This window comes from Anas platyrhynchos, chromosome 9 (assembly GCF_047663525.1).
Source record: "Anas platyrhynchos isolate ZD024472 breed Pekin duck chromosome 9, IASCAAS_PekinDuck_T2T, whole genome shotgun sequence".
Classification (NCBI taxonomy): Eukaryota; Metazoa; Chordata; class Aves; order Anseriformes; family Anatidae; genus Anas; species Anas platyrhynchos.
In genome coordinates this window covers 8,206,045-8,222,622 of record NC_092595.1, presented here as the reverse complement: position 1 = coordinate 8,222,622, position 16,578 = coordinate 8,206,045, and the positions used below count along the sequence as shown (strand labels likewise).

The 16,578-nt window shown below is 53.1% G+C and overlaps 1 protein-coding gene and 1 long non-coding RNA gene across 8 annotated transcripts in view; one reads left to right on the top strand and one right to left on the bottom strand.

Annotated features, from left to right (window-relative positions):
• The window catches only part of LOC110353632 (SRY-box transcription factor 2), a 269,422-nt gene continuing 252,844 nt past the window's right edge, over positions 1-16,578 (bottom strand). For all 7 annotated transcript variants that reach the window (XR_011811542.1, XR_011811541.1, XR_011811543.1 and 4 more), the window contains one exon: positions 1-624. Coding sequence is in view for 1 of the 7 variants with exons in the window: in XM_072042726.1 (XP_071898827.1) it covers positions 623-624 (2 nt within the window). In the remaining 6 variants the exon portion in view is untranslated. The remainder of the gene's footprint in view (positions 625-16,578) is intronic.
• Positions 2,547-7,005, top strand: LOC140003201 (uncharacterized). Its single transcript, XR_011811439.1, has 3 exons — positions 2,547-2,992; positions 5,778-5,976; positions 6,479-7,005. It is a non-coding gene; the product is annotated as an uncharacterized lncRNA (long non-coding RNA).

Sequence of the window (16,578 nt, the reverse complement as noted above, 5' to 3'; positions counted from 1 at the left end):
TTGTCAGACATTGTTACTGTTGTATTTTTCAGGCACTTTGAACAGTAATCATTTCACACTTAAAATTTACCAGGTAAGCAAGGTCTCATGATGCTGACAGAAAACTCTTGAAACACATCAAGGGATCAGAGAGCACACTAAGTAAACAAGAAAACAAAGCGCACCCTTTATTCCAAAAACAATAAGGGAAAAACTGCTGCTTCTTAATTTCCAAGCAATCATGTATTATATATGAAGCTTTTATGCAAATTTCTCCCATGCTTCTATTCGCGAAATAGCATCTTCCGAAAGGGAGCAGAGCCCAGTGTTATAGCTGTGTTATAGCTGGAGAAATCCTACTCGAGGGCTTCTGATGGCAAAGTGTCAATCAGAAATCCCGGTCTGCTATGAACTGCTCACTTCTGGAGTACGACTAAACAGAGGTTTAAGGATTGAAATTTTAACGTCATTTTGTCTCACGCGTGGTTTTGAAGTGTCTCTGGTTGCTTGAAGAGTGAAATCTGAATATTCAGCTGCTGCTCAGCCACTGCCCTACGCTCCTTCTCGGCTTCTGCACTCCCGGGTGAGATGGCAGAAGGGCCAGGGCTGCGGAGATGTCTCTGACACGAGGATATCCCTCAGCTCCTGTGGGTGAAAAAATAAAGCAGGAGATTTGTGTGTGAAAAGCAGAACGCATGTAACCAATCTTTCATCGCAGATTTAACTTTTCATTTCAACTGGAAGGAGGAGAAAAAGGAAGGCCGGCATATGTGTACTAAACAACTTCCAAAAAGCGAATACATGAATTGTAAAGGACTCTTTTTGCTTTCAAAAGTAGTTCAATTGCTTTGAAATATCATATGCCTCAATGCCAAATAGATACATAGACACGTGATAATATTATTCAGTGATTTTGAATTAACCGTGAAAACAATTTAAATTAAAAACACTTAAAGATTGTTTTCCTATTATTAGGGTTGTGTTAGAAAAAGTCTAAGCCTCTCATTAAGAGATGAATTTTTTCATTTGTGCTTTTATTGTGGCTATACAAGATGGTTTTATGTTTTCTTTTTCTTTTTTTTTTTTCTGCGTGAAATAAAGTAAGTTGAAACAATCAGGTGACTGATGAACAGGCTAGTGGGGAAAACAGAAGTGTTTGTTACTTTTTTTTTTTTTTTCATTCTTTTTGAACAGCCCTGTGTACATAAGTATGTGCTTTTCAATTAGATGCCATGATTTATGAAGTCATGCTCAGGGCTAGCCAGGTTGTTGACTCAGATGAGAGCTATGATGCCAGCTCATTCCCTGGTGACAAACACTGACTGTCCTTCCCGCAGCCCGGCACCCCTGGCAGCCTTATTAAAAGCCCTTGTGGTTGGCAGAGCTCTGAGCAGGAAATGAGGTCCTCTCCGGTTCGGGACGGAGATGACTGGGGTTACAGAAAGCTGCAATGCAAACCCAGAATCTCCTGAGTCACACACTTGAAGCTCTCAGCGACCCCACAGTTCCTGGCGTGACCTGGCCCCCTGCATGCCCCCCAAGCATCCCCCAACTCCTGAGAGACCTCCTGGGAGCTGCAGCTCTGGCAGAGAACAAGGCAGCGATGTCGCCTGGCAGAGGGGAAGCAGGGGGGCACCGCTGCCCCCCGGCCTCCCCACGCACTCCAGCCCGGCCTCAGGGCTCAGCACCCTCCTGCGGGGATGCTTTCCTGCCCCATCCCTAGCAGAGAATTTTTGGCACAAACTGTCTTTTCCCAGCAAGGCATTTAGCACGGCCCGTGGCTTGGGGATCTTTTGTGTGGCCTCCGCTCTTCTAGGAATTTCACGTATAAATCACTGGAAAGCAGGAAATCTGGAAGAGCAAGTGAGAAGCTCTGTACCATGTTTGCCTCTTGGCACAAACAGCTGTGGACCACAGAGCTGCTCGTCCTGTAGGTACTACAGCAGTCTGGACACCTGGACCTGAAATGGGGGAAAGCAACCCACTATTTCAAAGGTTTCTGAGCTGGCAAGCCAGTGCCAGGCAAGAGGCTCAAAACTCTTTCTGAATTCCTGGGAAAGGACTCCCTGATGCTCTCTGTATAACACTTATTCCCTCACTGCAACTGAAACAATAATATTTAGGCCATTTGGGGCTGAGATTATTGCTCTAATAAATTGTGTGCGTGCGTGTGTTTTATTGGTTCCTTGTGCCAAATAAGCCCCCGATTGATTTTCCTCCTAATCAGCATGGAGAATGCATTCCGCTGTAATTAAATCCCGGGGACCCGGCCGCTCCGTGCTCGCTCGTCTCTTGGTTTGCGGTGGGATGCCATGGGGTACTCCGGGCACCCCACATGCCGGGGCGAGCACGCTGCCAGCCCTCGGGACGGCTGCTCCCGGCTGCCTCCAGCCCTCACCCGCGGCCGGAGCGCGCACGGGGCCGCGCTCAGCGCTCGGGACCCGTCGCCCAGTGCCGAGAGGAGGAGGCGGGCCGGGGAGCGGGGCTTTCCCTCCCCTCCAGGAGGGTCCGAGCCCACCCCCCACAGACTCAGATCTCGTCCCCCACCACCACCCCAGGGCAGGTGCCGCAGCCCCGCCGCCTCCGGGCCGGTTCCCGGCTCCCCGCACGGCGAAGCCCCGGTGTCGCATCCCTCCACCGAATCCCGGGGATGCGGCGGCTGCCGAGAGCCGCGGCTCGGGCCCCAGCTCCGCGGGTCCAACCCTCCCATTCCTCTCCCCGAGGGAGGCGATGTCCCGGCCTCCAAAACTTGGGGCAGGGGAGGAGGGATGGGGGCTCCGGCTCCCTTCGTGGAACGAGCGCAGCCGCGGATAGGGGCGGCGGGGGGGCGGCTGCAACCGCCTCGGGCCCGGGCAGCGCTTTGGGGGGGCTCGGGCCGGATCCTGCTCGTCCCCTCCCCGGTAATGCTCTTTTCTCTCGGGCTGCGCAGCCCGGCGGCGGGGAAGCAGGCCGGCGGATAATTACCCCTCGCTGCAATCCGCAGAGCTGGCCTAATCCGAAAGCTCAAGTGCCCGTGAGTAAAACTTCAGGAAAAGTTATTGAAACTGACAAATACGGGGTGACAAATAATCAATAAAAGCCCAGCCCGACATCCTTTATTGTTTCCAGGCACCAACAGCAAGGAGTGAAACCTCGGCGAGGGCAGGGGGAGGGAGGAGCGGGACCGGCGTTTGCAAAGCCCCCGGCTCGAAGAGGCAGGGGAAGGCCCCGGCAGTACATTGGGACCGCTGCCGTCCCCGGGGGGGTTGGCAAAAGACCCCCTCCCCGGTGCTGGGACGAGCCCGAAAGGCCCCGAGCAGCCGCACGCAGTCGCGCCCTCGGGGCGCGCACCCGCGAGGGGAGCCTGGAGCCGGGACCCCTTTCCTAAAATCGATACGAAAACCAGGAGCTGAACTCGCTGCTGCTGCTCGTTAGCATCTCGGCCCCCCGTTTGCAACGCCGCAGTTTCTAAAGTTGCACCAAAGACGGCCGGCAAGATAAATCCGTGCTGTCGTTTCTCTCCCTTTCTGTCTCTCCGAATTAAGTCCCGATCTATCAGTTTAAACAGCGGCCAGAAAGTTGATCCGCTTTCTGTTAGGATTTCGGGTTAAACCGGGGGGCTCCTCCCGTGTCTTTAAGCTTTGGAGCCGTGTAAATGAACTGCAGTGTCACATAATCGATAGGAAAAACTCAGCTGTCACGGATCCGCAAGCAGCCTCCTGCCGCAGCAGTAACGTGATTTGGCATTTCGGAGTTTGGGAACGTGCTGCCTGCGCCGGGGGACGGGGGGTGACGGGGGGACAGCATCGCTCCCCTCCCCCCCCCCGCCCCACACCGCTAAAGAAGTTGCCCAACTTTGGGGTTCTGGCCTGGGGGGGAGGACCCAGAACAAACCCCGGTGGCCTTTCCAAAGCGGTGCCCCCCCTGCTCCCCCCAAGCCTCCGGGCCGTGCCCATCTGGAGCACGCACCGTGAGAGCAACTGTGCAGCACAGCGGCCATCAGTCACTGGAAGCCACACGCTTCAGTGGGCCGGGGATAAAACGAAGTCCTGGTGACGCCTGGTTAAACCACTGACCCTCCTGCGAGGGCTGCGAAAGGAGGGGGGGGAGCAGCGACCCCCTCCCGGCGGCCCCAACTTCGGGGGACTTCGACAGAGGCTCTGCAGGAGCCCCCCGCGGTGCCACCAGGCAGAGCTGGCAGCGCCAAGCTGGGGGGGTCCCAAGCAGATGCCCCCGGGGGGGGCCCAGGCAGAGCCCCCCCGGCCCCAGCTGTACCCCCAGGCAGGGCCAGAGGACACAAGGCAGCCCTGTGGGCACAGATTTCCCACTCAAGCCTTTCATTATTTTTTTTAATCGGCTTGATTGGAAGGATCAGCCCGCAGGCAGGGTGTGCTCTAAGCCGTGGGGTGACCCTGCCCTGCACACCCCCGTTTAGCCGTGCACACGGGCACGCACGCGAGCAAACAACTTCCCCAGCATGTCCCCATGCGTTCGGGAAGGGGAGGGCTTCAGCTTCAAATTAGGAAGCTCTCTCAGATGAACGATAAATTTCTCTTTGGTCAGACTGCGGTGTTTGATCATATCTTTGTGTTTTTGTCCCCACCACAAAGGGACCCGTAGGCTGAATCAAGAAATAGGATTTCAGATCGTTTGATTTGACATACGGAAACAGTTGCGTTTGTAATATTATAACACTCGAAAGGGGAAAAATGAAACCTCTGTAGCTGAGACAAGGAGTGTGCCTAAGTACCACTACGTTTCAATCCCCATTTGGATATAATTTAAGTCTCCTCTGGCTTACAGTAATATACTCTCCAACCTTGAGGCTATCCAAAAGGGGGGATTTAATGAGGCCGAGTTTATACACTTATATAATTTAGAGGTTTCGCTGTAGCTGTAAAATGACAATTGGTACATGTGTAGTGCAAAAGAGCTGAAATCCCATCCAGGGACCAAGTTGCTTATTTCTGAAGGAGCTGTCATTTCCAGCAGGGGGGACACAATGAGAAGGCCAGGAGCGATGGAGCTCTGATCTCCACCAAGGAGAGATAACCACCTGATTAAAATAGGCCTCTTGTTCCCTCGTTACTCGATCGTCGTGTGAACTTACCTTATTTACAATTATAGGCAATGAGTGAGTCACCCAGGTTGCAGTACACATATAGCTTTGGGCTTACCCAGCCCTTTGTTATCAAGACCATCTCTGGGACAGATTTCTGGACCACTCATAACACGGGAGCACAGAAGTGCTCCGAAGGAGGTGATCTGCATGCTCAGAGCCATATGAGTGCGTGCAGCATATATGTCTCCCACGGGGCATGCTGGGTGCAGGCAGAGCCAGCCCATCTAAATCAGGACTTTCAGGTACTCAGACACCTGTAAACAGCACCAGAAAGCAAAGGGTCATTTCACAAAACGCTAATCTGCACTCAACATCCAGGATCTGCTCATTTCCCAGGTGAAGCCAGGCAGGGCAGGGTTGGAGGACACCCTCGTTTTGGGTCACTCTGGAGCCTGGGGTGGGCTGATGGCCTCAGGCAACAATGCACATCTCTGCTGAGATTCACTGCGCTTCCTTCTCCATCTTAATATTAAATGGCACAGTGTTTGCCAGATTATTATCCCACTATTGCTTGTGCATTTGTCTCTTATGTCTAGTGTCTGTCATTACACAAAGCATTTTGAAGAGCTAATTTCAAAAGACAGAAAGTCTACACTTACTATAAAAGTCATTAAATTAGCATGACAAGCATAAAGTTCCTAGGTTATAATTTGGTTATAGATCTGAAATCTTCCCTGTTCTCTCTCTCCACTTCAAGGATGAAGGCTGCAGTGAGGCACTGGCACGAGTTAGGACAACTGAGCTGCAGAGTGCACGACGGAGGAATGGGGAAGAGAGCTGGGCTCCACTGCCGCCTTCTTGGCAGCACAGTGGGTGACAAGAATGCTCTCTGATTTCCCCTCACGTCTCCCAGCAGCCAGAGAAAGGTCTGATCAGATGGTCTTCTACCACAACAGGTGGGAACAAAAAAAATAAATACATCTCGATGAATTTCTCATTGATTAACATGTTGCTTGAAGAGTAGGCAGCACTCTTTCCTTTGAGATCCCACTGAATGCTGAGATGGGAAGATGCGTTATAAAAGCAGCCACTGGCTGTTTGTGCTAGAGCTGCAGCGCATCCCATTTATTTTAATCACTTCTTCATTTTGGAAGAAAGCTGGGGAAAGAGCTACTTCTGCCAGCTCCGTGTGCACCTGTACTGCTTGAGCACACTGACCTCGGAGATCGCAGGAAAATCCCCTGGATGGTGCCAGCACTGCGAGTGCACAGGATACGGCAGCGTGGGAGCACCCAGTTCTTCCTGGCTGCACAGGCATCTCCACGACATGTTGCATTTCCACAACGAGAAAATTAGAGAATAGACGGGGCATTCAAACACGGTGCTCACAGAAGAGGCTGCCCTGATAGTTATTTAGGCTAAAAATCTGCTGATAACTTTTTTTTTTTTTTCCACCAGGACCAGCAAGGTGCGTTTCTGTGGGCTGATTTGTTTGCTTTTAACCAGGCACGCTGCGAATTGTGGAAGCCTTACATTTACCTTTTCTTCTTTAAGCGCTTTAATTATCATCACTGACCTGTTGGGCATACCTACAGTATCAATGTCCCTTTTACATCGTTGCCTTCCCTTTCTCTGCATGTTTCTGCTATTTAACACTTGCTACCTTTGCCATTAGAGTCCTAGAGTGACCCCCATGGGTATCTTTGAAAGAAAGACCCTCTGCATTCCTGCACTGCCTCCTTACCCAAGTAATAGCAAAGGGACCTTTCAGACACATGGACCACACTGAAGCATTAATTAGGCTGATGAAATCCATAGAAATGTATGGATTCAGCATAATCGAGTTTCTTCTGCTGACTATAGTTAAGGAATACGTGAGCAGCTGGGAGAATAGAAAGTACTGTTAGGGTGAAGTCATGCATGTAATTGAGTATATTTAACATAACCATTTTAATGATCGGTGATTAAAAGTGCATCTACTTAAATTGTATACCTCTGCAATTTGTCCATATCAACTTTAGAGCAGACACAAAGAAAAGGTCGTCATATAAATTTATAAACAAGATCCCTTCCTGGCTGCACATGACTCGAGCTGGAATGATAACTCTGCAGCGGCGAAGGGGGAAAAGGCCTTCCGCGAGAAAGCAGCTACGCCGGTGCGATATTAATTAATCACTGGTTTGGCCCCTTTCTCTCCCATGCAGTCACAGTATTACAAGTGCATAATAAGTGAGTTTTCTTTTCATCCGTAATTGTTTATAACAATTAGATCTCTCGGGGAAAAAAAAAAAAAATCCCTGGGTTTCTTTCGCATATTAGAGGAATAGCTTTTCCCTCACAATATTATGTGTGTGTGCGCGTATACGTACATTTAAATCATTTTTTTCTCCGCAAGAGCGTTGCCGGACACCCAGCAAAGAAACGATAAAGGTTTTAAACTTCTCCCCTCGCTCAACTTCTCCAGGCAGCGAGCAGAGAGCGCTTAGAGCCTGGAAACGCAGACGGGGTTTGGGGGAGACGGAGCTGATGGGCACGGCTGCGTCTCCTGAGGGAGAGCCCCGCAGCATGGGAAATTAGCAGTCCAAATCTGCTAGTGGGGACTGGGTCCCACAAAGCCCACGCGTTGGGAAGGCTGAGTGTCTCTCTCGCGCCTATTCAATCTGCCCAGGCTGGTTGCAGCGAATAAATAGAGTCATTGTGGAGCCCATACACAAACCGACCCAACTCCCTCCCCCATCCCTGCTCGCCCTCCCCCCGTCCCTTTATGCCCAAACGCACACAAATCTGCGAGCGCTTTGCGCTAAGAGGAGCCCAAACTTTTCTTCCCTTTACAGTACGACGCCTGTGGGAAAGGTTTATCCGCACGTACTGAGTAGGCGCTTATGGTAGGGGGACGGGGGGGACCGGCTGAGGGCCCCCAGGAGCCTGCCAAGGACAGGACCCATCCTTTCCCCCCTTCCAACCCCGGCGGCCGGGCGCGCACCCAGATAACGGTTCAAAGTAGCCAGATGCATTAACCAGCGCCAGGACGGGGGCAGGGGAGGGGGGGGCTCCCTTCGCTTTCTGTCGAAAACCTCAAATCGCGGCGGGCCCCTCTGCGAGGACCGCTGCAAGGTGAAATGCATTTGGAGCCTCCCGCGGCCGGCGGCAGCTCCGCGGCCGGGAATTGCTGCGTGCGGGAGAATTCGCAGCCTTGAAAGCATATTTTTCTTCCAGCGATGGTGGCACTTAAATGATAATGTAGGCAATGAAACCGGGGAGATTTATATCTTTTGGAAAGTAGGACGAGCCAGATGGTAATAGCGTCATTAACAAACAAACTTAGGATCTGCAAGTGAAGCTTGAAATTGGGAAAGAGATCTGGAGAACAAAAGGAGCTGCTGTTGAGGGGGGAAAAAAGAGTCCCTCTTCTGCCGGCCAAATCTAAGAGCACATTCTGGAGGGGCTGCTCCTGCCCAGCGCTAGATAATAAACGACGGCTTTTTCCTCCCCTGTTGTGACTGAGAAAGGACAGAGAAAACTTTTGCAATAGGCAAATGTGGCATTTATTTATGTGTAACCCTTTGTAGTCTCAAGTGTCCCAAATGGGCCTTTAATTCAAATCCCTAGTTTGATATGGAGGGATTGATTCTCTCAAGTTTATTTTATAGAAACAAAGCGCCGCTTGTCGAAGTCGAAGGGCCAAGAGTTCAGTAATTATTTTTGGGAATTAATAGTAACAAATAAATATTAAAGGTTATGCGTTATTTGCAGAGAGAGTAGAAGCATCTGCAGGATTTATTGCATCTCCTCCTCATGCCGCCCCCAAAAATGCTCACTGTGTGCTGGGCAAGGCACGGGCAAGGGTCCCAGGCAGGTCCCCAGGCTGGGGAGCTGGGGTCCCCCGGGCTCCCCTGCTGCCCCCACCGGGTTTTGCCTTTGGGGTTTGCTGCGGGAATGCAGCCCGAGGGCTTCCCGGTGCCCGGCTCCCGAGGGGGGGTTCAGGAGGATTTCCCCGGGGAGCTCACGACCAGGGGAGATCCAGCAGCTCCGGGCGGGGGGCCGGGGGAAGGTCGCCTCCGAAATGTTAACCGGCAGGATCCCAAACTGGCAACACAAATGTTCGGGAGTCTTTAGAAGATCCCCGCGAGTATCTCCCTTCCAGAGTAAAGTTGGTGGTTATTAAATGATTAATGATTTAAAAGATGCCTGTTAACAGCCCCAAGTTGAGAGACATGGACCCACGCTCTAAAGTGAAATCTAACGTGATTTTTCAAAATGTGCTGGAGATCTTTAAAAGCCCCGAGGACTTACCCTTAAGGCATTATTCAAAGAAAAAAAACTGAGACTGGCGGTTCGTCACAGGCAATTGTAAAGGGTTTCAAAGGACCGATCAAACGAGTTGGAGAGTAATCTACATTAAAGTCCGGATGGCAGTGTTACAACATGCACCTGCAGGGTATTTGCTATCCGTGCCCCTTACAGAGCTACAAATCACCATTAAAGAAAGCTGCTTAAGCTTCCTCCTCGCTTCTAGAAAGACTTACTCGGGCTCCTTCACTTTGATATTTATACATCTTGTTATTGATAAGTGTGGGGCTTTGCAGAGCTCCCTTCCCCCTTCCCCAAGTGCCCCCTTCCCCACGGGTGCCCCCTTTCCCCCGCACCGGGCTCCCCCCGCGCCCCGCATGCGGGAGCCCCTCGGAAGGAAGACACGCGTGGGCGTGGGGTCCCCCCGCGGAAAGCAGCGAGCTGCGAGCTGCCGAACCCGGCCGGAGCTTTTTATTTGCTTCATTTCGTTCCCCCCCACACCTCCCCCCTGCCAGCACTGCTCTCCCGGGCGGCCGCTGTCACCGGGGAGACCGGGGCAGCCCCGGCCGCATCGGCACGCTGGATGTCCCGGCGGATTTTCTCACAGTTTGCGGGAGGCGCAGACATGGAAATGAGCTCATTACGGGGGGGAGTGGCAGCCCTGGAGGCCTCCCCGCCCCCGGCCCGGCCCGGCCCGGCCCGGCTCGGCCCGGCCCGCTGCAACCCCGGGGGCTGCGGGAGAGCCCCCTCCTCTCGGTGTTTTTTTTTTTTTTTGGGGGGGGGGGGGGGGGAGAGCGCAGAGCCCCACAGTGGGCGCTCTTAACCCCCGGCACGCCGGGGGGCCGCTGCTGCCGGCGGGGGCGGCCTGGAGAGCCCCGAGGACCCCCCTTCGTATCCCCCCTCTTCCCTCCCCTCCGGCCTGCACCCCCGCAGCCCCCGCCCCCGAGCTCCCACGGGCAGCACCCAGCGTGCGCGGCGCTCCCCCCGCCAGGTGATGTCAGCGGGGAGAAGCGAAGTTTGCAAAGCAAACGAGCCGGGAAGGGTAGAGCTGAGCAAACAAACAAACAAATTGGAAAAAAAAAATCCAGATTTTTCACTCGAAGGTCAATAGGGATTCATCGTTCGCTTCCCCTGGCTGCAGGCAGGGTTTGCAATCCCCATGCCCCCCGGATCTCTCTTTTGGGGAATTTCAGTGCTCGGGTCTGTGTTGTCGCCACTTTCCTCCGGTGGGTTCTTGCAAACAAGCAAACAAACAAACAAAAAAAAAAAAACCGCACTGTGGCAGGGCTGCGGCCACTGCCCCTGGTCCTTGGGGCGGTGGAGCTCCGGCTGCCCGGGCTGGGGGGTCGGGACCCCCCGGGTCCACACCGCTGCTCCTGCCCCGGGCAGCGGCGGGGACGCGCCGGGAGGGAGCGGGAAGGGGCTGGGGCGGGCTTGCTGCTGCAGAGCAGGGTTTAGCTGCCGTTATCCCGGCCTCTTGTTTGGGTCAAAACTGCAAAACTAAAGGAAGGGGAAAAAAAAAATGCCGTGTTTGGTATCTCTGCCTCCATCTCTTGACACCCCTGGCTGCGGGAGGGCTGATACGCATCGCCCTCAGCTCCCGCTGGCGGAGCCCCGGGCGCGCATCAAAGCGCGCATTGTTCGGCGCTCGGGGGGAGCCGACAAGACGGGGCAGAGGCTCCGCACCGCTGCCAGCTCCCCTCGGCCAAAGTTTTCCAAGTCAGCTCCTGCCGGCAGAATTGCCCTCGGAGAGCCCGGCGGTGCGGGAGAGGAGAGAGCTCCGGGCTCAGCCTAGGCTTGGGCGCAAGGGAAAATCCCGCGCAGCGCACAAAGCTCTCCGCGGAGCAGCCGCGCAGATTAGGGGATGGGTGGGGGGGACACAACCGCGACGGGATGCGCCCCCCCGTCGCTAAGAACCACGCAACTTCTCCCTCGGAGCCCTCCCGGGGGGATCCTCGACCCCACTGCCGTGCCCCCCCGGAGCTGAGTCGCTGCTGGTGCCGCTGTGGATCCGGGAAGGTTTGGGTCTGTCGGGCCGGGGGACAAGCAGGTCCCCCCCCGAGCAGTGCAGACGGTCGACACTGGGACCCCGGGGGGGTCCGTCCCCTCCTGAACCCCGCCGGGCACACAGGCCCTGGCACCTTTTCCGCCACATAAGGGCGTGCGCGGTTTGCAGTCGCCTCCAAAGTGTTGCAAAACAACCCCCCGGCACGTCTGCAGGGCTGCCAGGAGGGTGGCGAGGCCCAGCACAGAGCCCCCCCCTCCCCAGACCCTCCCCTTCACCGACCCGACCCCCCCATCCCGCCGCTGACCGGGGAGGGGGGGGCGGACAGCACGGGGCGAGCAGCGAGCGAGGGGCGAGCGCGCCTTGGGCCAAGCACTAATTTGGTGTGTACGCTTAAGCCTGCCATCTGAAGGGCTGTATAGCAACGAGGGGAAAGGGGTGTATTTGCTGCTGGAAGATTTAGGTTGTTGCTAGGATGTGAGAACAAAAAATCTTCAATAAGTCGGGGAGGGGGGAGGACAGGGCAGTGGGGGAGGAAGGGGGGTTACAAGGTTTGTCACAGGGAAAAGTGCAGACATCTGCTGGAACTTCCATATCTAAGCTGTTCATTTACAGGAGCCAACTTCTGAAATCTCCACAATTAGATCTGCATTGTTCTTTCTCAACAACACTGCCTAGAAAGAAAAGGTCTTCTCTGTCGGGGCCAATCCAACGAAGCGTTTGACGTTATTAAATAATAAAGCGATTGTGATTTACATTGTTGTTCAGAAAAAGGGCCAATTATCCACTGTTATGTTGCCATAAAGATCATATTAACTCGAATTAGTAATCAAACAATATGCTAGCGTTAAAAGTATAGAGAGGACAGCGCGACTGGTCTTGTTGCATCCTCACTTTTACTTGTAAAACCAGAAGCATAAATGCACTTGAAAGAGGCGCATAAACTTCGTCCTAACGGGAAAAGAGTGAGAGAGGTAACAACATGTGTGGTTAATGGTCCCCCGGGTTGATTGTTTTCAATTAATTCAAAGCCACCCAAACCTTACATTGATTTGCTGTTTACAAATTAATTCTTCTTAATAATATCACAGAAAATGTTCCGCGACGCTCGGTGAATCGGGGAGATTTTTTTTTGTCGGTGTGAGGTGGGGGTTAGGGTGGACATTCGAAGGGCTTTTTGTTTTGGGTTGGTTTCGTTTGTTTTTGGGGCAATGTTATTAAAAGCGCTGGAGTTCGATCCGGAGACGAACCTCGCTCAGCGCCACCAAAACGCAGACCCAGGCGCATCCTTGCGCTCCAGCAAATTTGCTCCGCCATAATCAAATAATTATTTTTTTATTAAAGCAGTTATTAGGTTTATAACTCATTTGCCACGTAAATTTGTGCAACCAACCAAGGCGATCTAAATAGGTTTGAGTTGCCCCTTGGGTACGGGATGTAAGCGGTAAGCAGGAGGATTAATTATGGGTGTGTGCAGCAATAGGACACAAAGGCTATCAAGTAGCACGGGGGGGAAGAAAGTGGGGAACTGCGGGCGGGCAGCGAGGGGCTGGGAGCCGCAGCCGCTTGCCTGCAAAGCCCCAGCCTTTAACATCAGTTCTCCACCGGGATATGCCCCCAGCACCCCGCAAAGCCCCAGCTTTTAGCTTCAGCCCGCTACCGGGGGCAGGGGGGCGCTGGGAGAGCTCCAACTTGTTGGCAGCAAATAAAGCGCTGACAGGTGATGCTCGGCGGGCAACCAGCGGCAGACCCGCCTGAAACATCCCGAAAACTAAGTGTGAAAGTGTGAAGGATTTTATTTTTTTCTCCCGTATAGACTCATCAATATTATCTCTTCTCTTATATGTAGACAAGATCCGCTCTTTTGTGCTCGGGATGACAAGATCTGACCCCTGAAAACGTGCTCCAGGCGCTCAGCAGAATCTGCCTGCTCTTTCTAATGTCATTTGCTGTGAACACGTTTTGTTATCAGCTGGGGAGGGGGGGTTACTCGCAGCTCAGGTAATAACCGGTTAGCTGTCAGCTTCTCCCGTTTAGCGGTATTCAGGCAAAGAATGGCTTTGCCAAACTGTTCCAGAAGCTGATGCTATTTGTTACCACGATTAGGGGGAAAAAAGAACTTTCACAGTAACATGGGTTTTTATAAGCAAACACAGAGCAATTTTCCTCAGCGCAATGCATCAGCAAGTATATCCAAAAGAGCTTAATCTACTTCTTGCAGGATAGGGGCGAGAGGAATCAGCAAGCGCAGGGGCTGCTCCGGGATGCCATGAAAATGCCGGTTCGTTGCCTTCCCCGCCACGGGGCGAGGCGGAGATGGGCAGAATCAATCAGCCCCCTCGGTGAGGAGCGAGCCCCCGCTCTAGAAATAATTTCGAATAAAACTTGAGTAACCAAGTGTAACCAGCTAGTTTCCTCTGAGCAGATCGCCGAAGGGGAAAAAAAAAAAAAAAAAGTGACGGAAATAAGCCAAGAAAAACCAATCTGCGCCGAATTAATAGGACCACAAAGTTTTTATCCGTGTGTAAGGATAATATATTAAGCCAAAAAGGAGACAGGTTATCTCTAAACAGGATTAATATGCGTTCGTGTATAGGATTAGACCATCTCATCCATTTAAAAACAGTGTCTCTCCTCCTCCACACACCATTTTATTATATATATTAAAAAAAAAAAAAAAACTTTTCCTGTTATGAGCACTTGGAAAATGCATTTTATTAATCGAGAGGCTTTTTTTTTTTTTTTCCCAATCAAATGCAACTGATGGCCCTGAATGAGCCGCCTTGGAAGGAAACGGGCCATTTTTTAAAACCTGTGATCAAAACAGACCTGTCTTCAGAGAGAGCACAGCAGATTTAAATGTTGGTCAAAAGGAGTCACAACTGTTCATTAAAAGCAAACCCTAACTAGTGCTAATGTATAGCCATTTTGTGAGCTCAGGACTGTGGAAAGAGGCGAAAAAAGTCTGAGAGTGTGAGCTGATGCCGTGCTGGCTGGTAGTGTGTGGTCTATTGTAGGGAATGTGCTTTTTCCACTGAACAGAGAGCCCCCCTCTTTTATTCCCCAGCTCTACTGCACCTGCACTGGATCAGGGAGCTACTGCCATTCACCACATCAACAGAGAAGACATCTCTGACAGCACTCAATTCATTACATTTCTTCCTGCTTTTCAAACCAACACACAAAAAAAAAAAAAAAAAAAGTGTATTGCCAATCAGTGCCGGGGGGGCAGGGAAAGAAATCTTACAATACTTGATATTCGCAACTCATTTCGGATTTCATTAGTCAGAAAACTCACTTCCCAGCCGGTTACAACTTTGGTTTGCTCTCTCCCCTTCTCTCCGGACGGCGGGGCCGGGCCAGGCACCGGCTCCCTCCCGCACCGGGGGGCTTCGCACGGCCCCCCCGCGGTCGCAGGGAGCAGAGCGAGAGCCCAGCCCCGCGTTCCCCCAGGAGCAAGAGCTACAAGTTTATTCATAATTCATCCTAGCGGCGCGGCCAGCCCTCGGAGCCGGCAAGAAAGCAGCAGCCGAGGGGAGCGGAGCTGCCCCTGTCCCGCGGCCACCCCCGGCAGGCGGCCCGGGTACCCCAGGGGTGGGCCGGGGGGACAACGAAGCCCCTCGGCGGGGTTGGCTTGGGGGGCTTCAAACCTCATTTTTCAGAAGCATTTGCAAGCGAAAGAACCCGAGAGCGGGGGTTTTAGATTCAGGTATTTGATCTCGCCGGATCCAGACATCTAATTAGAGTGGCCTCAGCGATTGAAACGGTATTAATGCCCATTGTTCCCCACTCCCAGCCCCTGGCCCTCCACCACTGGGTTACCTCCTGCTCAACGTCAAGAACAGAAATCTTTGTATTTCAAACCGAAATATATATATATATATTTCCCCTCTTTCTGGCCCACTTTCCTCTATCGCGAGTGAAAGCAAACACTCCTGGGTATTTTTTTCTCCGACACCAGCAGAGGATCGCACCCCCTCGGTGGGGTCTGAGCAGAAATAAATCCCGAGGAGCTCTTCCCTACCTGAAAAGTCGGAGGAAATCCAAGTGCCTGCTTTCGGGTGTAATGTGTGTATCGATAAGGAAGACACTGCCAGCTCTGCCACGGGACCCAATTAATCTATGGCTTTCTTTACCTCAAACCCAGCTCAGATGTGTGCTTTAGAAATATCGATTTCATGTGACGGGGAAGTCGCAACTACCGAGTGTGCCTAGCATGGGGAGGCCACGGAGCGAGAACCCGCAGCAGCGCAAACTCCACTCACGGGAGAGCCAGATTGCTTTTTAGGCTAAAACTAATAATTTCATAACTGATTCACATTCAATCTGGCGCCGGTGACGTCACGGGACATTAGCATACGAGGAGGGATGAAGCCAGTGTGGCTGGAGTTGATAAGGTGCCTCCTGAGGAATTCGCTGCTTGTTTTAATACATTAATTATTTCTCCGTCTCATGCAAGTTTTGCAATTTGGAGGAGCTTAAAGGAACCATCATGGCACGGCGTGCCAGGGGACAGGCCAGAGGGCTTCTCCTGACGCACACCCACCCCTGGCTGGGGCGCCCCCAGGCCCAGAGCAGCGCATCCCTGCCTAGCCTCAGGAGGCTGGGAGCAGTGGGGAGGCCGGGCTGAGGGGAGGCCAGGCTGTGGGATCCAGCCGGCAGCCCTGGAGAGGGCCAGGGGTCTCCACACCCAAGGCAGCCTCAGTGGAGACCCTGCAGGCTGTGCAGGGGCCTGCTTCTGTCCACGCCCGGTGGGATCCCCCCGCCTACTCCCCATTAATCACGACTTTCTGTAAAAAGATCGCAGGTGACGTCAGCAGCCCTAACTGCCGAGGGGTGATGGGGTCACTGAGGTCACCAGGCCTCCCCTCCCGCTCTCCCAGATCACCCGCCCGGGTCCAGGGCTCTGCGGCTGCCCCGTGGCTCCTGCCTTGCTCAGGAAGAAGGGACACACTTTGGGGAGCCAAGGGGACAGGGTCCAGCCCCGCTGGAAGGGCTGAATGGCTCCCCGGTGCTTGTTGGGGTCCCATAGCCCCTGGACAACCTGCAGCATTGCTGCTTTGGCCCCACAGAGCTCCATTCAACGGCTTGGGGGCAGCTCCCCCACTGTCCTGGTGGGTACCCCTCGGCCCCCCTGCACCCCGGGGTTTTGGCCTTCCTGTTCTCTGGAGGAGACAACAGCCTTGAAATAAGCACTCAGTTACTTGAGGCTGAAAGTAATCAAGGGCAGAAGAGGCTCGATTTTCTGTGGGAAAGGAGATGC